Source organism: Mizuhopecten yessoensis, unplaced genomic scaffold, assembly GCF_002113885.1.
Source record: "Mizuhopecten yessoensis strain PY_sf001 unplaced genomic scaffold, ASM211388v2 scaffold9801, whole genome shotgun sequence".
Classification (NCBI taxonomy): Eukaryota; Metazoa; Mollusca; class Bivalvia; order Pectinida; family Pectinidae; genus Mizuhopecten; species Mizuhopecten yessoensis.
This window is the reverse complement of record NW_018408229.1, coordinates 228,640-252,860: the sequence shown is the minus strand read 5'-3', so window position 1 is coordinate 252,860 and position 24,221 is coordinate 228,640. Positions and strand designations below refer to the sequence as shown.

The following is a 24,221-nucleotide window of genomic DNA, read 5'->3' as shown; positions in this document are numbered from 1 at the left end:
AAATCTGCCTGAACTGTGATTCCTGGAACTACAGTAAAATCTGCCTGAACTCTGATTCCTGGAACTACAGTGAAATCTGCCTGAATTCTTATCCTGAAACTACAATGAAATCTGCCTGAATTCTTATCCTGGAACTACAGTGAAATCTGCCTGAACTCTGATTCCTGGAACTACAGTGAAATCTGCCTGAATTCTTATCCTGGAACTACAGTGAAATCTTCCTGAATTCTTATCCTGGAACTACAGTGAAATCTTCCTGAACTGTTATCCTGGAACTACAGTGAAATCTGCCTGAACTGTGATTCCTGGAACTACAGTAAAATCTGCCTGAACTCTGATTCCTGGAACTACAGTGAAATCTGCCTGAACTCTGATTCCTGGAACTACAGTGAAATCTGCCTGAATTCTTATCCTGGAACTACAGTGAAATCTTCCTGAATTCTTATCCTGGAACTACAGTGAAATCTGCCTGAACTCTGATTCCTGGAACTACAGTGAAATCTGCCTGAATTCTTATCCTGGAACTACAGTGAAATCTTCCTGAATTCTTATCCTGGAACTACAGTGAAATCTTCCTGAATTCTTATCCTGGAACTTCAGTGAAATCTGACTGAATTCTTATTCTGGAACTACAGTGAAATCTTCCTGAATTCTTATCCTGGAACTACAGTGAAATCTTCCTGAATTCTTATCCTGGAACTACAGTGAAATCTTCCTGAACTGTTATCCTAGAACTACAGTGAAATCTGCCTGAACTGTTATCCTAGAACTACAGTGAAATCTGTTTGACCTGTTACGCTGGAACTACAGTGAAATCTTCCTGAATTCTTATCCTGGAACTACAGTGAAATCTTCCTGAACTGTTATCCTAGAACTACAGTGAAATCTGCCTGAACTGTTATCCTAGAACTACAGTGAAATCTGTTTGACCTGTTACGCTGGAACTACAGTGAAATCTTCCTGAACTGTTGCCCTGCAACTATTGTATTAATGATCTTGTTACTATAGATTTTTTTATAGAAGTTTTTTTTCTGTTGAAATGTTTCAGTAACATCTAGTTGAAGGTCTGATTATACAGGTTTCCAGATTACAAAATGTTCAGTTTACATAACAATGCATACAGTGGGGCCTATATGTTGGTGTGGCTATACAGGTTTTAGATTACAAAGGTTTAGTTCACATGGAAACTTGTATAGTAGGACCTGTGTGAAAGTCTGATAGTACAGGTTTTAGATCTCAAAGATTGAGTTCAATTTGAAACGTTCACAGAGGGGTCAATGTGAAAATATTTTTTTTATAAAGGTCTTTGAATTAGACAGGCCATGTTATATAACAATACGAAACATAAGTAAAACTTAATATTTATAAAGTAATATTACTATAGTACGAAGGTTTTATTTACTTATTATCAATCTTTTTCAATGGTAACTCCACGTGTTTTCTAAAGGATCTCTCCAAACTATGGGATTGCTATGTACAGCAGACTCAGCACCACAAACTTGTTCACGTAGGAATGTGTTTCACCACTGACTCTGATTTGTCGGGTTAAATTCACTTAAATAGCGTACTTCTGAAACTATAAATACCATGGACAGTTTTCAGATAAAATCATATTCTTTTTTTCATAACAAACCTGTCTGCCCAAGCTCCTCGCTCTCCAGTGAAAAAAAGTCGCGTAGCTCTCCAGTGGCGGAGAGTGGAAAGTTGTTGATTTCGCAGTTGCGTAGTGATGTTTTGAAATCTACGTATTTCATGGGAGGTTTTGCTTTTGAAAGGCTCCATAATCTGGCTCTGTAAAAAATATATAGCAATGATCCTACAACTTCTGGTTTTTTTTTGTTGATTTCTTTTTTCATTATTCAGACCTTGATTTGAAATATTTCTTTTAGGATCAAGCTAAATAGTATATAATAAAAATATTCAATATAATAAAAATATTGTTTCATTGAACTGATTTAAACATCATCCTTAACACAAAGTACTGCAGGGTATTATAGACCACAGGCTCTAGTCTCGTCTGTCAACACACCTTATCATAATCAAGATTGTGAACTCTATCGTCCATGTAAAATGACCCTGTTCCAGAAAACATGTGATTGTGTCACAACCCTTAATAAAATGCTCGGAGTGGTATGGACCGACACGAAAAAATATCTATTTACAAGGCGTCACAAGTGATACAAATCCCCTGGCATTCACACATTGTGGACCATATGTATGAGGAAATGAATAGAAAATTCAATGATGTAACAGTAACTGCTCTAGCGACTGCATCTGTTGAAGGTATATATTGTTATGGCGAACAATTATATCAAGTTTTGTGAAACTTCGTTGAGGAATGAAGTCGCTAGAGCGATGACAAAGTTTTTCTAAAGATAGTAACAGTGACCTTGACCTTCAATGTAGAACCCCGAAACGCAAACCTGATCAAGGCATTGCCATACTAAACACTTGAATGAAGTTTCATGAAATTCTGTTCAGTAATGAAGTTGCTAGAGCGATGACAAAGTTTTTCTAAAAATAGTCACAGTGACCTTCACCTTCAAAGCAGTGACCGGCAAAGCTATTTTTTTTCAAGGTATTGTTATACCAAAGACTTATATGAAGTTTCATGAAATTCCGCTGAGAAATGAAGTTGCTAGTGCGATAACAAAGAGTGTACGTATGTACCGGCGAAATTCTATATCCGTTCGAACTTTCGTTACGGGAGGATAATAAATATGATGTGAGCAAATTTTACTTCCGTGTCCTGCCATTTTATATAATTAACACATTTTCTTTTGATGCATAATTTTATAACAATTTCTTTAATTATTAGCAACTAACGGAAACATAACAGTAAGGTTGAAGAGAAAAAAAATACAAACCTTTCAAGACAAAGAAATGTTTTTTTCTTTCTTCAGATTTTTTTGTTTTTGTTTTAATTCACAGACAGGCAGTCATAAAGACACTATACATAAATTCAGTGAGACTTTCAAAGCTAATGGAAAATCACATAATGAGACATTTGTTGTTTACGTACCTGAAACTTGAGTTTGCTGTCCCCTCTCTCACGATTCCGTTTGTGCATGTTTACCATCATGGCTTCCTCACACTCGCTCCAGAAGTCTTTGGTCTCCACCTCAATGTCGCCAAATGTATTCTCAACGAAGTGGTTCATTTGAGGATTCACCTGAAATGTATCATACATTCTCAACTAATGGTGTCACTTAAAAGATTTATAACCATAAATGATGTTACGTCACCACTCAAAGTCTTTGCTAGATCTACAAAACATAAACTATATAATGTTCAGCATTTTCTTCAACAGAATGAAGTCCCCTTTTCAAGTTCAAATAATTATTTCATTCCATACTGAAGCCATTCTGCAGTATAAGAGTTTTCCTGTATTTATTTCTAGTCAATTTCTGAAAAAAAAAATCCAAGGTTCGATTAATTGATGAAAATCTTACAAAGGAATTGCAAACTTATTCCCATTTTACAAGACAGATCTATATACAACATCTTTGGCATCAGAAATCAAAATGAAAAAAAGTGATATTAACCAGCACTCAAAACATGATAATCTGCTTCTTTTTACGTGTACCAACATCAACAAGTTTCACTGTTGATTGAAGACACTGTAGTAGAAGTAACCCAAACTGCCCCCCCATACTCGCAAGTAATTAATTGGAAAGAATTTGCAGTGCCATAATTGACTTACATACTTATCCAGAGTAAAATCAGACATAGGGACTGTTGGGATTACCTTGGCGTACACCCATATCAATTGTGTCAATCAATTGCAGGCCACGGCGGAAAAGGAGGTGTGTTGCGCACATCTACATATGCCCACCAACGCTAATGAGAAGTTTCATAAAGTACCCGGCCTATCATTTTATTTATTTTTTTATGAAAAACTCCAGAAAGAATTAGGAAGGAATAGAGGAAGAAAAATAATAAGAAACTAGAAAATGTCTGTAAGACATAAATGCCCCCGCTCATATATGGGACGAGACGAGACGTACATGGTCAACAATATATGCCCCCCCCCCCCCATTTTATGGTGGGGGCGGGGCATAAAAATACTATGTCCCTTCCACTTTCTTTCGGGGACTTTAACATTGATCCTTGTATTATCGCCCTTGAATTCTACAATGTATATATATTGCATACCTACCAAGTGACCCGATTTCGTCGGGTTTCACCCGGGAATTTAGCCCTTCACCCGCTTTTATAACATCACCCGCCGGGTTACGATTTTGACCCGGGTTTCGTCATTTTCACCCGTTTTCACCCGGAATCGTTTCGTACATTAGAAGTTACCGAAGTCGTTCGGAATTCTCTAGACTTTTCAATCCTCTGTCGAAAGGAAGACGATCAATTTCCTGTTTACGTTTCTCCCTGACAGGTAAGTTGTGAGTTGTTTTAACGTAATTGAATTGTTTTTACAAGTGTTTATATATAGGGCGATGTTATCGACAGGTTAGTAGTGAGTTGTTTTTACAATTGTGTAGTATATATCGCATTTGGAAGGTATGTCTTCTGGAAGGAAGAGGTCGTTATCGGGACCTACACCTAATTCTAGGAACAGCTGGATCTGCTGGAGGAGCAGTTTTCCGACTATCAACTAGCCCCTGGCCTGTTGGTGACATTCCAGATTGTGAAAATGACGACAGAATTGAATAGTTTTGGGAACAAATGGATGGAGTCAAAGACATCTGGACACAAAAACCAAGATTCCATGTGTTGTCTAGACTGGCAAAAACACTGTTGGTACTGCCAAACAGTAATGCCGACTCGGAAAGAGCTTTTTCCATAGTTAAAAAAATACACACTGAATTCAGAGCTGATCTCCAAAATGACACTTTGTGTGCACTTCTCAGTTGCAAATTCAATCAAAATGATTATTGTGATGATAACAAACCACCAGCCAGTGTATTAGCCTCTGCAAAGTCTGCAACAGCTGAATACAACAAGAGTTGTCAGTGATGTTCTTCCTGTAGAAATGTACCTGGTACATAATCATATATCATATCAAATATTAAACTATGTATCAAATATCAATTTTTCTTCTGTATTTGTTGCAAAAAAGTCATCACGCACTATGACCCTCTTTTTAATTTTCAAAAGAGGGTCATAACCCTCTTTCAGTATGTCCAGGGTTGGCAGGTATGATATTGTACTTACATAGCTTTCTACAAAGACAGTCCATTCGTCCGTGAGACAGTAGGCCCTGAAATCATCGAAAAATGTCGGACTTCTGGCAGTTGGGGGCAAGTTAGGCAAGTGGAGGTCAAGGTTCAAAAGGTCATAAGCCTTGTCAATGAGGGCCTTCAGTACTGGTATCAAGAAAGAGTAGTTGTCTGTGTTCTCTGGCAAAGAAAAACATAGAATTATCAATTTTTGCATAGTTGTCAACTTCTGAAACCTCCAATGAGGGAGATCTCCCTCATTCCATATTTCCAATGAGGGAGAACATGCATCAAATGCAACTGAAACTGCTTTGCTCAATTTATCTTTCCTTTTTTATGGATCAAAATAACTCCAAAAAGCATTCATTTGATTCAGACACACCAGTTATGATTATTACACACTCCCTGCAATAACTAGGAGATCATTTGACCACAGGATGTAGATGTTGAGTTTGTGTGAGATTGGACTTGAATGAGGGAGTTTCTAGCTAGGGCAGTGTTCACACTCATTTTTCTATCTGGGTGTTTTGGTACCCCCAAGGTTTGCAAAAAGTGGGTACACCAGCAGATTTTGGGGGTACAGGTATGTGTTTTAGGGGGAACCAATTTTTGTTATCTTAAATTACGTACTAGTAAAATAAAAACAATGAGAATTATCAAATTCAGCATTTGTTTTCATTTTGTGATCGATATTTTGTAAATAATATTTATTAATCATTTCTTAATAATAAAACATTGCAGGGCTGACTGCCTATCAAGATCCATTCTGTAAAATGTCACCTATGTTGATTGTTAACTTATTTCTCGTTTTGCTGACAGAGTAAGTGTTTCTTAATACACTGATGACACAACATCGCTGATGTTTGTTAATTTGTTGTACCTTCTATTAAGCAACGAGATGATGATTTAATATTTCTTTGTGATAACTGTATTCCAACTGATCATCTAGCCTCAATCAATCAAATTCCTCATGCCATTTGGTTTGAAATCTTTTAATATTTTTACGTTTTGCATTGGCAAGTTTCCGGAGTGCAGATGTCTCCAGGCTTTCATTTCTGTGCGTAGTCCTTTTGTTTTACCGTGGCACCGGAGTTTGGGCAGACTGAAAAATACCCTTGCAGCATGATTTGCTTTGACATTTTGTTTGTGTGTTTTCTTCTGGGCCGTCGAAGCGCTTTACCATCCAGGCGATTGGGCCAAAACCATTTACACATTAAAGCTTTTCCATGAGCAAGACTACCCGCCGAGAAAATGGTAAAAATGCTACAACTTTCGTTTTAGACTTTGACTAGTTTCATGCTTTTTGTAAATAACATTTCTTTGAGATGGAATATAAAATTATTTGAGAATATTTTGAATGCCAGACACACATTACTACGAATGCAGGTCATGTAAAGCAGTCAAAATATGTACGCGATTTATTTAAAATATGTGTGAATCACGCACATTTCTGTGTGAATGGGAACACTTGGGAGAGATTGGTAAATTTGGGTCAAAATAGGGGAATCTCTTTCCTAATGAAGGAGGCTTGACAACTATGAAATGATATTTAAGGTGATACACTACCTGAAATGTCCTACCTATGATATTGATGTTTGATTGATCTCCCTAAGAAATAGTAATACAAAATAATAATTAACCATTCAGACTTACTTAAGAATTGTCAATGAGTGAAGATTGTATGCTTTCCAAGCGTTAACTAGTATTTTTGAAGAATAAATGAAAAACAGAAAACAGACATTGAATGGGGGGGCTCTACTTGAAAGCCCAAAAACATGACTGGTTTGTACAACAAAAAGCACAAGAGTTATCTCCCAACCTGTGACGGCCTTGACGATGATGCTATGAAGGTTGCCGATGATGTACGAGGCCTCAGCGGAGCTGGAGATGAGCTTTGTCTGGACGAGGTTGTGGAGCTTTGCCGTGGCTACAGCACACAGCTGTAATAATACAGAAAATAATGGCTACAATTGTCCTTCATTTTGATCAAAAAAACATTTTATGTCCAAGTCAACAATAATAATAATAATTTCAGCTTCTTATATAAGGCTTTATCACAACCTAGTTTGTAGGTCGTCTCAAAGCGGTTCACAAATTATTATACGTGGTTATAGGGCCTTTGCAACCAGCCAATATCTTTCTCAACTCCCTTGGGAGCATACAGACGGTGCTGCCATTTTGTTCCCAAACTAGATTTTGTCCATACCAACTGCAGTTTGAATTTTTTTTCAGGCAAAATAACATATTTGGCAAACAAATCAAAAATATCTCTGTAGAAAGGCAGTTATTTCCATTTATTTTTTAATTTTTGAATGAAATATCTGTCATATTGAATTGACCAGTGATAACCTGAACAATCAAACTCAAAATCTGGCTTTAAAGAAATAAGAACAGACAAGAGAAAGGTAGCAGTGGTATTTTTTGTCCGAAACATTTAAAGATAACCTATGAATCAAGTGTTAAATAAGAAGAAATCTGGAAAGGATCGCTGTTTACACAAGCAGGGCTTTTGTATCAATATTAGACCGTACCTCCAGGTTTGGGTGTTTGGCAAAGAGTATGAGGAGGTTAAGTCCGAGACGAGCCATCTCTTTCCATCCACCGTCCGATTCCACATCCCACACAGAGAGAATGTCCAGCAACGTCATTGTGTCCTCAATAAGCTGTAAAACCAAGTCACAGTAACTTCAATACAATGTGAAAATAGGTCAATGTAGCTTAAGTTCAATGAAAACTAGGTCAGTGTAGCATCAATGCACCTGAAAAGTAGGTTACATTAGCTTCATTAAAGAATACAAAACTAGGTCATTGTAACATAAATACACATTTAAACTAACTCACGATACCTAAAATTTGGTCACAGCAAGAAATCATAGATCCTTTTTTTTTCAATAAATATTCTGAAACAATACCTGACATTTAGATGGCTAAAAGCAAAATCATTTCACCAATGCTTTTTATACAAAAGATACCATTACAGAGGATTTTCATCATCCCCTTATATATTGGTCACTGCCTTATTTTCCCTTTTCCTAAAAACTGACAGCAGATCTAAATTAACTCTTTCTCCATAATGTGGTCAAAATATTCTAGACAGAGTTGTACAGACTCTGTTTAAGTACGTGTACTTAACAAATGATTTGGTTTCTTGACCATAAAATTCTGAGTAATCCATGAAATTGAATGCTGATATAAAGTAATCCATATACATGTAAGTTGTTTAGGATGAAAGTGTACCTGCTTCCCCCACCCCCATCCCCTTGTTTGCTCAAGAACTGCAGGAACAGTTCTTTGAAAACATTTTTTTCTAAGCAAAGGGACATAAATCAATAAATAGGGGAGGTAACTTTGATTTATTACTAGTAAAACCTCAATTGAATGCCTCTGATTTGCCAACTCGTTTACCGCAGACATATTTCTATGACTCTTTTTCTTGTTTTTTTTCTTAAGAATTCCTTTATACCTTTCCCTTAATATATTGCCAAACCCCTTTATAATGCCAAAATTTCTTTGGACAAATGGTGGCAGTGTAACAAGGTTTAATGTACTTTAATCATATCCCCTTGATGTTTGAAACAAAGAGGCAAAACTCCTATGAAAAAAAGCCAGATTGAAATATTTTGAAACCTGATTACAGTATAACCATTAAGTTCTTTGCCCGGGGGTATACTTATCAATCAAAAGACAAATATTCCATTAAATGACAAATTTCATATTTAAAACTTCCCATTAAATATAACTTTGCCATAAAAGTACATTCCATATTAAATCTCTATCTCAATTCAGACTAAGTTCAACTCTGGTTGTTCCCACGAAAGTAAATATAACTCCAATTTTGAATTTGTTTTACTATTAGTAGGATTTACCTAGTTTATTGATATATGTTATTAATGAAGGAAACCATGGGATTATCACCTAATAGACACAAACGTTTATTCATTCCACAAATATCATCAATACAATATCAACAGCTTCCATAAATCAATGATAAATCATTCAAGTATTTATTATCATTCAATTCATGCATTCTTAGTTTTCAAGCAAAGTTAATACCACGTTGTATATGAGTTTTAGTTATAACATTGTCATTGAATAACTAAAATATGTTGTTTTTATTTAATTTCATTTAAAACTTCACAGAAAAACTGGCAAATCGACAGAAAAAAGGTTTTTAGCCGATAAGGAAAATTTAGCAAAAGTTCAATATTGTCAGTTTTGAATGTTTCCCGAAAAGGCATGAAACAATTAATTTGGTACACAAAAAGATGTTTACGAAACATTCATTAGATCCTCTGCTGGTTCCGAGTCACAGTGAAGCTCTGTGCGTAGTCATTATCACTTAGATGCTTTAGCAGTGATCATCCATATTCAATTTGATAAACACATTGTAGCTTGGGTATTTTTTCAAGCATATGAACTGTTTTCAAACCTCACTATGATGTCTAGCGATTTTAAACGGAAAAACATTCAATATTGTTTTCTCATGAAATTATTTTTTACAATACCCTATATATATATATATATATGTAGTTCCATATTTACTAAGTTTTACTGAATAAATCTTCTGCAGCTCCCAATCTGTGTACAGGTAAAAATGATAGCTATTATCAAGATTTTCTGTAAAATTTCAAAGACACATTTGTATTAATCTTACTATAATTTCATTGCACTTAATAATAATTGTATTTAAGTTTCATGCATGACATTCATTAGAAATTATTCAAAATAGGTTTTATTTTTCAATTAATTTCATTTGGAATTATTTTGTTTTCTTTCCTTATAATTTTCTCCATCCTAGAATAAATAGTTACCTATTTGAAGTCCAAAATTGATAAATTGTGATTTCCTGAAGGTTGAAATAATGCCAAGTGAAATTTATAAATCATACTGTATAATCAAAATGTCTATTGCAACAAATCAATCATTGATATAGAATAGCAACCTTTTGTTATTTGCAGGATTATTCATCAACACAGTAGCAAAACAATCAAAACACAAACTTTATGATTTGGGGAAAAAGTTTTGTATGACCTGAAAATATTTTTTTTGAGAGAAAATCGGATGTGCTAATACATAAAAAGTATTTTTGTTTAGCATTTTTGGTTCCAAATTGTGATCGACGCAAATGCCTTAGGTGCACAAATTACTCGAGTTTTTTTTTTTTTATCTGATGGGGAGCCCTTCAGCAGTAAGATATAAGAAACATGTTTTTGTACTTGTTTACCAATTATTGTGTGTCTAGCAAATTTCCTTTTTTCAGGAAAGTGTTGAGAATAATGAGCAGTGAGCAAATGGAAGCCTCATTAATACCAAGGGATGAAATGTATTGTGGGGTAAAAAGGACTTGCAATGCATTATGGGGTAAAAAGGACTTGCAATGCATTATGGGAAGGATACTGTTTAACTTGCCGGATTAAGAATCAATAGACATGGTTTGGTAAGATTTGGTGGATTGAAATGCATCTTAGGATATTTCTGACATGGCGGAGGAAATATGCATCTTGGGAAATGTGACACAATGAATTACAATGCATTCTGGGATACATCATCTCCTATAGGTTCAGGGAAAATAACATGTTGTACCCCACAACATGATTGTATGAGATGACTATTGCCAGATTCCCCATGCAGATCCCGGGGTGTTAAACCCTGTCCTTGTGGACACGGAGGAAACTGAAGTTAAATCTACTGAGCTCAATATATTATTATAATCGTTATCGTATAAATCATTGTTCTTCAAATTGTTTTTCTTCCACTGTTAACATTATTGACCATTCAGACTCATTTGATGGTTTTAAAGAGTTTGACTCGGCATGACATTGTTTTGATGATGGGTCATTAAATAAGACTTCTACAAATCAAAATCACCATTGGGACATATCAACGAACATTAGTCATCATGAATATGCAAACAGAGGAAATTCTATATTGCATTTATCCGCAGCAATAAGCCCATGTCTGGCAATAAGCCTGTCCTTGACTAATTGCAGGATAAATACCATAATGGACTAGGGTTAAAATAAAATTTTCATACTTTTCAAGACAATGTTAGGAATAAAACTGAAATATCAATACTTTTCAAAACAATGACTTGGAGCAAAAAAAAAGAAATAACCAGTATTTTGAGTAAAGGAATGTACAACTGAATGTAAAACTGAATACTGTGAGATTGAGGTGATAGATTAATGTCATAACCATAGATCTGCTTAAGTATAGAGTCAAATGTGCACAGAAATCTCCACTCTGAGAATATTAAATGTAATATTTGCAGAAAAATATATTGAGCAGAAAGAAAAAACGAGCTCAGATTTCACATGCTCAATTAAGTATATACATGTACATGTATTATATAACTCCAAAACCACCAGTAAAAACGTAACTGTGCATCAGGATTCAATAGTTTGTGTGAAGCTTCACCCCAAGTAACTTTGCCTTTAATTGTGTGGGGAAATATTAACATGTTTTTTATAATGAAAATTAATGATTTTTTTTTTTAAACTAATTAATACACTGATTAACTGATCCATTACCAAAAACAATGTGCAAAAGTATTATATGTATATAGTATATTAAAACAACTTCTAGATGTACAAAATATTGATTTCAGATAGTTTTATCGAACCTATCATCCTAAACTGACACTATTACACTTATTGAAAATAGTTTTAAATCAAATTTTTAAGTAATTATGTTTTTGTGGGGGGGAAAATAAAAAAATCTAAATAAAAATATCCTCAAAGACAGGAATGCCCCCTTGGCCCAGTGTTTGACCTATACAAAACAACAGTGACCTTGGCCTTGGTACCCTGTTATACAAACTCATCTGAGGTATTCGCAGACTTGACCTTTTTATAAAGTGATAAACATTTGTCAAGAAATTAAGTTGGTAGAGCGATGAATCACGACAGGATGGGATGGACTTGGGTGAACTATTTCTTCATATCATAAGTCAAATTATATCTAAAGTTTTTCTTTATTTCTTTTTCAAAACATATTAATGAATAAGCTTAGGCAAACTTTATTTCTAACAATTAACTAGAAGTCCAGATACAATATAAGCAAGAAGCATTTTGGACTTTTTTCTCAAAATATCAAGACAGAAATAATAATAAAAAAACTTCCACAATGCTTGTAATGCAATTAATTACTATGTACGAACAGATTTAAAATTTAGTCAATTAAAATTGATGAAATAGCATACTTTAAAGGATGATGACATTCTATGACAGAAAGAGATAGACATACATTATTGACAGAAGGGATAGAGGATGCAGGACGGCCATGTTTTATTTCCATGGCAACACAAAATGGCTGTGTATCAGTGTCCTTGTTTTACTTACAAATGAGCCTTCTGAACTCTCCTACAAATCAAAAGTTGCTGAGAAATGTTTCACCTGGTATTTGCAATGAGAAACTCAGAAAAAATTAACAAGATATTTAAAGTGAACGCAAAAAAGTCACAACAAACATTTGTACAATTAATGTCTATTCCACAAACACAGAGAAACAGATATCAAGAACATGTTAATTGAAAAATCTTGAATACCAGGTAATAGAAAGTTGAAAGAATTATAATCAAATTGTTAAAGAAATGAAATGATCTGCGGTTGAAACATAACAATGGCCTTACCCTTTCTGTAAATTTATCATCCGCATGAGACAACAGGTTCATGTCCGCCTGCATGAAGTGTCGAACCAGTCGAACAAGCTCGATGGCATTTTCTGTCGGACCAGCCACAGCTTGACCTAACACAAGAGTGAAATGTGACTTCAATTACTAGAGAAAGATCCAGATTTCATTGCTGCTGGGGACTTTAAATTATACAAAATTATAATCAATATAATTCAACTCTATACTTTCACTTTTAAAGGGGAAAAAGCCATTACATGTACAGTACCATTTATACAATTATCGTTCATTTCTATTTATTTTCCACAAGAGGGTTAGTCCAACTGTCTTGAAGCATATGTTTTATACCAACATTCACTTCTTATTTAAAGATGTTTTCGAAAAGGGTGAATGTTACGAATATTTCTTGAAATCTCAAAAAGTAAACATGGACTGGTTTATCATTTTCGCGTTATTATTTGTCTTTAATTTCAATATATCTTCCTAATATCTGTAAAACTTGGCCAATATTAAAAACACAGGTTACCAGCATCCCTAATATCTGAGGTACAGGAATGAAGCATCATCTCGAGTAGACGGCGCTTCAACTCTGTCGGGGACCGCAACAGCTCATGTGTCTCTGCAATTCTGTCAATCCAGGAAAAGACTTGCCCTCGCTCCTGCAAGGCAATTATCCAAGACTCATTCTCACCTTTAATGTTTTAACCCTTTCACCCCTATGTAACTTCAGTAAACTCTTCTTCTATGTATTGATTTGGATGAGTCCATTATGGTCTACAGTGGTAAAATGGTTTTAAGGTATCGAGAGGGTGGGTGGAATTCTGTGGTTTTTTTTAGGGCTATTCCATAATTAATGGTATGGGGGTGGTGGGAGACATCTATATCGATATACTATGGGTGGTGGGGTTAAAACCATATCTGCCAAATTTTCCTTATATTAAATAACTTTTAAGATTCTATGGCAGGGGGGTCTCTGCCTCCCACGCCTCCCCAATGGTCAACTCTTAGACAATCTCTTAAAGAAGATTTATTTTTTTCCATTATAAGGTTTTTAAAATATTGCAATATTATAATTGACCTGAAATCAAAGAATTGTTCAAAAAAAAAAATCCATCAGAGGAAACGAAGTTTCAATGAGCTTCACCATGGCTACCTGTATTAAATTACCAATGAATGCATTTTCCAAATTATACCCAAACTACAATCATTACGCATTAGGAGTTACCTCCCTTGTGGCATACAATGCTATAAAATCCCGAGTTGAAATTCACAATACAAACCTTCCAGGCAGCTTTGTCCGATCCCTCCACACCTTTCCACATTATGCTGAGCAGTATGATTAGCAGATTCTGAGAGAGTTCTTCAGCGCGTTCGATATTGTGCCGGACATAAATCTTTTGTATTCCAAGGTTATCTAATGCCTGCTGTATATTCTGAACCTCATCCTGAGCTTTTTGTCCAGATTCGTCTAGCACACCGTCCGTATTATCTGTCAGACTTATAAAACTGTCACTGGTAGAAATACTTAATGCTGATTGGCTTACAACAGATCCTGCTCGGTCCTGCGATCTCTGACCTAGCGTATTTAAATCTTCAGCACTTGCACTTGAACTTCGACTTATTGACCTTGGCCTTTCATCCTCTGAGGTCGCAATGTCTTCAAATTGTCGTTGTGAAATGAACATGGGCGTACGTGGAGTATTTGGCGTGGGGGTCAGAGAAAAGTCGCTAGAACTCAGATTTAACGTTGATGGGTGTTTTGGAGTCCCATTCACTGACAGCTGTGTAGGGGAATCCTCTTTCACTCCTCCAACTCTGCTATTAACCGAAGATGAGTTTTCAGTGGTTGCCTTACCAACTGGGTTTTCGGATGCGTCTATACTGTCGTGATTGTTGTTGACTGGCTGATTGACAGTTGAACGAAAGATGAAGAGCTTTGTAAGAGCTTCCTGCCATCCCAGTTGCTTGGAGAAGTTTTTGGCAGCATTTACTTTACCAACCAGAAGGGCTAATATCTACAAAAATTGATAAAACATCTTTTTTTTTACTGTTCACTGTTTTTTTGTCACCTGTTGTTTCAGATGAGAAATTTTCGAACAAAAGATCCCAGTGGGATTGTGGCAGTTACCATAGGCAGATCTTCATTAGGTCCATGTCAAATTGACCTTTTCTGTTCTATCTGTTGGGTTAATAGTGAAGTCAACAGTAAAATATTTAAATTTAAACTAATGTTGTCCATCTCATTCGCCAATGAAATTGACAAGATTAACGTTCCCAGTGTACATGAATTAGTGTCTAATTTCACACTTGACCTGCCCCAACAGTAGAAAAGATTTCAGGTTTTAATTCAAATATGCACCGCTACCATTTAAACATAACATTATTTTACTGTGTTTGGTGCAATAAAAATGTTGAATAATCTTATACAGACATGACAGTGGGGCCGGGTGATTTAAGATAAGATATGAAAAAGAAAGGATACCTCTTGTCAAGATGGGAAGGGAAAGTGTATGAAGAAAGGAAGGTAAACCAATGCAAGCCCATACCTGACGACTGGCCTCGAGTTTGATGTCGGAGCTGCTGTAATAAATCAGCTGTAACAACGCCAACAAGGAGTTACAGCAATGTGGTGAGTCTGTAAGAAAAGCAACATATATATCATTATCATCCAACGCAGAGTAACAACATTGCGATAAGCCTGTAAGGAAAGTAACATATCGTTATCATCTAACGCAGAGTAACAACATTGCGATGAGTCTGTAAGGAAAGCAACATATATATCGTTATCATCCAACGCAGAGTAACAACATTGCGATGAGTCTGTAAGGAAAGAAACATATATATCATTATCATCCAACGCAGAGTAACAACATTGCGATGAGTCTTTAAGGAAAGTAACATATCGTTATCATCATGTCTGCATGGAATTTTTACATATTTTAATTGACAGCAAGGAAATTGACACTAGATATATTTTGTTTAGAAAAGTTTTGTTCATACATGTCTGCAAATGCTTTAATATTTGTTACCAATTTCAATAACAAAATTCAAATTAATTATAAAATGTTTTGAACCTGATCACAAATTAAAATTTGAGTTACTTAAGCTTATTGACTTTGCAAACTAACAACCCCCCTTCCACCCCCTTGTGATCAGGGAAAATTTATCATTACAGAAAATTAAATATAAGTCAACAACATACTATACATAGTAATGAAATGTGAAGGGGAAACTAACACTGGGTGAAAAAAGATTTCATGAGCGAAGGGCGAAAGTATGACTGGGTAAAAAAATTATTGATATAATTACACACAATATCAAACTTATTGTAAAATGATTATAATCATAATAATATTGGGAAACTGAATTTTTTAAAAGAAATATTTATTTTGAAAGGAGCATTTTTTGTGGACTTTTATTCTAAAACCAGAAAGTGTCGGGGGGGATATCAAAATTCCCCTGCAAATATTTTTTTTTATCTATTGATATTTTTTTTCATCAATCTGATTTACCTGTGACTGCGACTTGGTCAATAAAACGTTTCATCATTGGCCCCGATGCTTCACAGTCCTGCATCATACCAACCAATCCAAGATGGCCACAGTCGTTAAGGCGAACACGCACTTTACTCTTCTCATACACTTTGTCAGACTTCAAAATTGTATACAGCACCTGAGGAAAATACACTGACTGGTTCAGTTTACTGTTCTTAAATGTGAAATAAATTAATAAAATAAATGGATTCTTGCAATTAAACCACAATATGACATAAATGCCCTCGCTCCCATGAATACTGTGATCTTTTTAGAAAAATCTCTATTTATAGTAACAGTGATTCTGTCTTTTGGTTCCTAAAATACAGACTCATTTCAGGTGTTCTTAGATTAATACTTGATATTTGTATATAGCTTGATCAAAATTTGTGAACAAACTAGAGCACCTATATATAGCTACAACTTACAAGTCAGAAAGAGCCCCGCCATGTGCCTGACCATAACCCCTCCCCCTTGATCTTTTTTAATCACGGTGACCTTGACCTTATAAACTTTTTAAACCCCAGTTTTGGATTCTGAGATAAGGACCAATATAATACCACCACACTTAGGGTCTATTTTTAATAACAGTGACCTTGACCTTAAAACAATTATTAATCCACTACTGCACATCCACATATCACCATGTCAAATTTCAAGAAGATTAGTCATTTGGATTCTGAAATAATCTCTGAAATATAAGTGTAGATGGACAGACAGACAGACAGACACCGTGATAATTCTACGGTGCTGGATCAATGTCTTTCAATTGGTTGACAAATTTTTATAAATAGTAATGGTGACCTTGGCCATGACCTTTAACATCGAAACTAGAAAATGTCTGTAAGACATGAATGGGACTGCCACCATGTGAAATTAGTTTCAGTGTTTGATGTTCTATAAATAGTTATTTTCTATATATAGCAACCGTGACCTTGGCCTTAACCTTAGAACCCTGAAACACAAAGATGTCCAGGTATACTCATACTTAACTTTTGAATGAAGTTGCCAAGCGTTTAAATTGAATCGGGATGGAATGGGACAGACATGGGCAACACTATATGTCCCCCCCCCCACCTCACCCCTATTTTATGGCAAGGGCATAACAAAGCCATTCAATGCTTTCTTTTACTGGCTCTTTTTTGTAAATGTGAACAATATTTGTCAAAATTTGTATGAGTTATGTGATTATACCTTAATAATTTTCTAATAAAACATGACAGAGTATCCTTATACCTTTATGATTTTCTCATAAAACATGACAGAGTATCCTCCCTTGACAAGAAGTCCCAGCAACAGCTCGGCCATATCTGGTTCAAACAGCAATAGATACAGCTGGTCCTGACGTTTCTGTATGTCCAGTAGTGATATCAGCATGTCCAGTGCCTCACACACCTGTCATTAGTAACAGTACATTAACACAGGAGAATCCAAGATGGCTTTCGTCAGTTTCAGTTCAGGTTTAGTGTTATTTAGCATTTTTATCTTTCTGAGTATCAATCTGATCATGAATGAGTATCAGAGTATTTTTGAAATACATCTATTTCTTCTGATCAAAACAATACCTAATGTTCTTGAAAATGAAAATAATTAAATAAAAAAGATGAATTTATCTCTTAAATGTGTATTTAACCCATTCACCCCTGAAGACACATTTGAACACTTTCAATTCAAAGGTTGGAATAGTTCACTATGAAATTTCAGGGGTGAATGAGTTAAAATGAAATTATATAAATTACTATGTATATATCCAACAACAAAATGAAATGATTCTCATACTTAATTTTTCGATTTAATCTTGATTTTATAATTAAAAAAAAAACCAATATGCGCTTCATGATCAATTAAACAAATTTACAAAAAAAAATAAAAAATTACAAAACGATCAGGTGTTTTAATTTCATTGATATCAAAAAGATCATATATTCATTAACTACAAAGCGTTGCGTTGTTTATTTTCATTAAGCACAAAATGATCAGTTTTTCAAGTTTCATTAAAAACAAAATGAGAGCTAGGGTATTCAAATTACATTCATTACAAAATGATAAGGTAAATTCCATTGATAACAAAATGATAAGGTAATGAATTTTTCAGTACAAAATGATAGGCCATCAAATGCAATCATGTCTTCATATGTGTAACAATATGTTTCCATAGTGTGATGTGTTTGAGATACTGTTTTCAAGGTGTTATAGGGACCATTATGCTTTCTCACCAAGTCCTCTTCCTTGACCGTGACTAGGAAACAGATGATGGAGGACACTTCCTCTGCTGTTACGTCTTTGATCATATAATACTTGACTAGACTTAGTAGGGAGCCTCGGATCGTCTTGGCATCCACCGCTGATAACCCACTGTCACAGGAACTACAATAAATAAACCACTGTTGATAACCCACTGTCACAGGAACTACAAAAAATAAACCCAATTTTTATTACCCACTGTCCTAGGAACTACAATATATAAACCACTGTTGATACCCCACTGTCACAGTAACTACAATATATAAACCACTGCTGATAATCCGCTGCCACAGGAACTACAATATATAAACCACTTCTGATAACCCACTGTCACAGGAACTACAATAAATAAACCACTGTTGATAACCCACTGTCACAGGAACTACAATACATAAACCCCTGTTGATAACCCACTGTCACAGGAACTATAATATATAAACCACTGCTGATAACCCACTGTCACAGGAACTCCAATATATAAACCACTGCTGATAACTCGCTGCCACAGGAACTACAATATATAAACCACTTCTGATAACCCACTGTCACAGGAACTACAATACATAAACCCCTGTTGATAACCCACTGTCACAGGAACTATAATATATAAACCACTGTTGATAACCCACTGTCACAGGAACTATAATATATAAACCACTGCTGATAACCCACTGTCACAGGAACTACAATATGTAAACCACTGTTGATAACTATTGTCACAGGAACTACAATATATAAACCATCGTTGATACCCCACTGTCAAAGGAACTACAATATATAAACCACTGTTGATAACTATTGTCACAGGAACTACAATATATAAACCATTGTTGATCCCCCACTGTCACAGGAACTACAATATATAACCCTCTGTTGATAACCCACTGTCACAGGAACTACAATATATAAAACACTGTTGATAACCCACTGTCACAGGAACTACAATAAATAAACCACTGTTGATAACCCACTGTCACAGGAACTATAATATATAAACCACTGTTGATAACCCACTGTCACAGGAACTACAATCTATAAACCACTACTGATAACCCACTGTCAGAGGAACTACAATATATAAACCACTGTTGATACCCCACTGTCACAGGAACTACAATATATAACCCACTGTTGATAACCAAATGTCACAGGAACTACAATATATAAACCACTACTGATAACCCACTGTCAGAGGAACTACAATATATAAACCACTGTTGATACCCCACTGTCACAGGAACTATAATATATAAACCACTGCTGATAACCCACTGTCACAGGAACTACAATATGTAAACCACTGTTGATAACTATTGTCACAGGAACTACAATATATAAACCATTGTTGATACCCCACTGTCACAGGAACTACGATATATAAACCACTGTTGATAACCCACTGTCACAGGAACTATAATATATAAACCACTGTTGATAACCCACTGTCACAGGAACTATAATATATAAACCACTGTTGATAACCCACTGTCACAGGAACTATAATATATAAACCACTGTTGATAACCCACTGTCACAGGAACTACAAAACATAAACCACTGTTGATAACCCACTGTCACAGGAACTACAATCTATAAACCACTACTGATAACCCACTGTCACAGGAACTACAATATGTAAACCACTGTTGATAACTATTGTCACAGGAACTACAATATATAAACCACTTCTGATAACCCACTGTCACAGGAACTACAATATGTAAACCACTGTTGATAACTATTGTCACAGGAACTACAATATATAAACCATCGTTGATACCCCACTGTCAAAGGAACTACAATATATAAACCACTGCTGATATCCCACTGTCACAGGAACTACAAGATATAAACCACTGTTGATAACCCATTGTCACAGGAACTGCAATATATAAAACACTGTTGATAACCCATTGTCACAGGAACTACAATAGATAAACCACTGTTGATAACCCATTGTCACAGGAACTGCAATATATAAAACACTGTTGATAACCCATTGTCACAGGAACTACAATATATAAAACACTGTTGATAACCCACTGTCACAGGAACTATAATATATAAACCACTGTTGATAACCCACTGTCACAGGAACTATAATATATAAACCACTGCTGATAACCCACTGTCACAGGAACTACAATCTATAAACCACTACTGATAACCCACTGTCACAGGAACTACAATCTATAAACCACTACTGATAACCCACTGTCAGAGGAACTACAATATATAAACCACTGTTGATAACTATTGTCACAGGAACTACAATATATAAACCACTTCTGATAACCCACTGTCACAGGAACTACAATAAATAAACCACTGTTGATAACCCAATGTCACAGGAACTACAATATATAAACCACTGTTGATACCCCACTGTCACAGGAACTACAATATATAAACCACTGTTGATAACCCATTGTCACAGGAACTACAATATATAAACGACTTCTGATAACCCGCTGTCACAGGAACTACAATATATAAACCACTACTGATAACCCGCTGTCACAGGAACTACAATATATAAACCATTGTTGATACCCCACTGTCACAGGAACTACAATATATAAACCACTGTTGATAACCCACTGTCACAGGAACTACAATATATAAACCACTGTTGATACCTCACTGTCACAGGAACTACAATATATAAACCACTGTTGATAACCCACTGTCACAGGAACTACAAAAAATAAACCACTGTTGATACCCTACTGTCACAGGAACAGCAATATATAAACTACTGCTGATAACCCACTGTTACATGAACTACAATAAATAAACCAATGCTGATAGCCCGCTCTCACAGGAACTACAAGATATAAACCACTGCTGACAACCCTTTTGGGAACCAGACCCTAACCACTGAGCCAGCACCATCCATAATACTGCGAAGTTTGAACCATTATATATTTATAATCCTCCAACCTAAATCTGTGTATATCAGTGGTAATGCTACTGATCTAATGATTATACTACATCACCAGGTGGTAAACTGTACTGATGGACTCTATCAGTCCCCAAGGTTGGCTGTAACTGTGTAGACAGAATTTATTCTGGCTTAATGACCGAAATCACATACTTTTGAGAACAAAATCGTGAATTCTTGATTCAAGTATAATATAGGAATAATGGAGAAATAATGGAGCTAATTCCAAAGTTTAACCAAGATGATGTATGCATGCCTTGACTGATAAAACAAAGGAAAATGCAAACATTTAAAGCAAACTCCACAAATATGGTGAGAGCATAAAAAGACACTTTTCAGACAATGTGTCTCTGAAAATAGATACCGTCAGATAAACAAGATAACGAACACTTTTGGGAAATATCATATATACCTGTAGTAAGTTCTCACGACATCCAATATGTACTGTACACCAAACTTCTTCCTGAAATACTTCCGGTCATCTTTGATTATTGTGGACAGATACTGGATGTGTCCTACAACCAAAATAATTATCAAATCAAGTTACGTGTCATATTGAATATACAAAATTACAAAATAATCCTAAACACTATTCTGAATGTTTAATGCAGGTTGATTTTTAAAAACGTCTGGAAAAAAAATCCCTTGGCCCCTTGGAATACATATACATAACAACATTGACCTTGGCATCGGCCTTTGGACTATGAGGGGGCCGCGGTGGCCTAGTGGTAATTAAAGCGTCCGACATTCTGCTACCACTAGCCCTCCACCACTGGGTTGCGGGTTCCAGACCTACGTGGGGCAGTCGCCAGGTACTGCCCCTTGGTCAATGTTTTTTCTCGGGGAACTCTGGCTTTCTTCCACCATCAAAACCTGGCACATCCTTAAATGACCATAGCTGTTAATAGGATGTAAAACACAAACAAACCAAACCAAACCAAATTGGACCATGAAATATTCACATATCCGAGATAATCTCCTACTTGACCTTTAAAAAAGTTTGATAAAAATCTGTTACCTAAAGTTGGTTGGCTCGTGATAATGGTTTGCAATGGGATGGGACCAAATACTAGTAAAACTACATGCCCCTCCTCCACTTAAGATGGAAGGGGCATAGAAAAAAATCAGATTATGTAAAAATAATTCTCTAAATCTACAAAGAAAAATCTCAATGTTATTGTCTTTGCACATTTTCTTTGTTGATATTAATTGTACACTTATTTTTAACAGTTGTAGTAGTAGTGTTCCAGTCAATGACTTTGTCTGCTATTGTTTTGTTAGGCCAATAAACTAATTAACATATTTGACTAAATAAGCATGCTGTGTGCTAACAAAAACACAGTAGGTGTGAGCTTAATAGATCACTTTTGTCCCAAAACTGACCGAAACTGTCCTAATACAGTACAAACTAGCCGAAACTGTCCTAATACACTACAAACAGATGGAAACTATCCTAATACAGTACAAACTGACCGAAACTGTCCTAATACCAAGAAATAGCAGTACAAACTGACCAAAACTGTCCAAATACAGTACAAACTGACAAAAACTGTCCGAATACAGTACAAACTGACAAAAACTGTCCTAATACAGTACAAACTAGCCGAAACTGTCCTAATACAGTACAAACTGACCGAAACTGTCCTAATACCAGTACAAACTAGCCGAAACTGTCCTAATACAGTACAAACTAGCCGAAACTGTCCTAATACAGTACAAAGTGACCGAAACTATCCTAATACAGTACAAACAGACTGAAACTCTCCTAATACAGTACAAACTGACCGAAACTGTCCTAATACCAGTACAAACTGACTGAAACTGTCCTAATACCGGTACAAACTAGCTGAAACTGTCTTAATACAGTACAAACTGACCGAAACTGTCCATATACAGTACAAACTGACCGAAACTGTCCTAATACCAGTACAAACTAGCTGAAACTGTCCTAATACCAGTACAAACTAGCCGAAACTGTCCGAATACCAGTACAAACTGACCGAAACTGTCCTAATACCAGTACAAACTAGCCGAAACTGTCCTATTATCAGTACAAACTAGAACACTGACAGGTCAGTAAGGGCCCCGTCTTGTGGCAATATATCCCCCATAATCATCAAGAAGTAATCTGCCCATATAGCTGAGCTTGACGTTTGACATTTGGACTTCAAAAAGAATCGCAATGAAGCAAAATATACATTTTACATGTACTATGATGTGAGTCTAGTTTCCTTCCACCTCCATATTTGCTGGGCTAACAGAAATGTAAATACCAGTGCAACACTCATTTGTTAGCTTTGATNTAGATCAAATTTAGTCAAAATCTACTTGGCCGTTCAGGACTAGTTGCGTTTTAAAGGAAAAGTTGACGGACGGACGACGGACGGGCGANCCATTAACCCAGTGACCCTGATCTTTGGACAGTTAATTTGTTCTTTAATTCAGACCAACTTTACTTCTTAATATCATAACAAAATGTTCATCAGTAAAAAATACACTTTGGACCCCATGACCTGGACCTAAGGTCAGTTGACTCCTTGTTTAATTCTGAGCAACATTGCTTCAAAGTGTCATAGCGAAATGTTCACCAGTGAAAAGATACAAAATTTAACCTTGACCTTTGACCCAATGACCTTGACCTTTGGTCAGTCGACTCCTTGTTTAATTCTGATCAACTTTGCTTCATCATGTCATAA

The 24,221-nt window shown here is 35.6% G+C and overlaps 1 protein-coding gene across 4 annotated transcripts in view; it reads right to left on the bottom strand.

Annotated features, from left to right (window-relative positions):
* Nucleotides 1-24,221, bottom strand: part of LOC110458801 (neurobeachin-like protein 1) — an 81,287-nt gene that overhangs the window by 29,159 nt on the left and 27,907 nt on the right. For 3 of the 4 annotated variants that reach the window (XR_002463827.1, XM_021510710.1, XM_021510711.1), the window contains exons 25-38: nt 21,938-22,040; nt 18,554-18,704; nt 17,574-17,732; nt 16,317-16,476; nt 15,351-15,439; nt 14,085-14,819; nt 13,331-13,463; nt 12,805-12,920; nt 12,515-12,535; nt 7,706-7,837; nt 6,994-7,114; nt 5,170-5,354; nt 3,023-3,172; nt 1,634-1,791 (exon numbers count right to left, since the gene is read on the bottom strand). Coding sequence is in view for 3 of the 4 variants with exons in the window: in XM_021510710.1 (XP_021366385.1) it covers nt 1,634-1,791; nt 3,023-3,172; nt 5,170-5,354; nt 6,994-7,114; nt 7,706-7,837; nt 12,515-12,535; nt 12,805-12,920; nt 13,331-13,463; nt 14,085-14,819; nt 15,351-15,439; nt 16,317-16,476; nt 17,574-17,732; nt 18,554-18,704; nt 21,938-22,040 (2,413 nt within the window). In the remaining variant the exon portion in view is untranslated. The remainder of the gene's footprint in view (nt 1-1,633; nt 1,792-3,022; nt 3,173-5,169; nt 5,355-6,993; nt 7,115-7,705; nt 7,838-12,514; nt 12,536-12,804; nt 12,921-13,330; nt 13,464-14,084; nt 14,820-15,350; nt 15,440-16,316; nt 16,477-17,573; nt 17,733-18,553; nt 18,705-21,937; nt 22,041-24,221) is intronic. The other variant, XM_021510712.1, reaches the window with a different exon arrangement.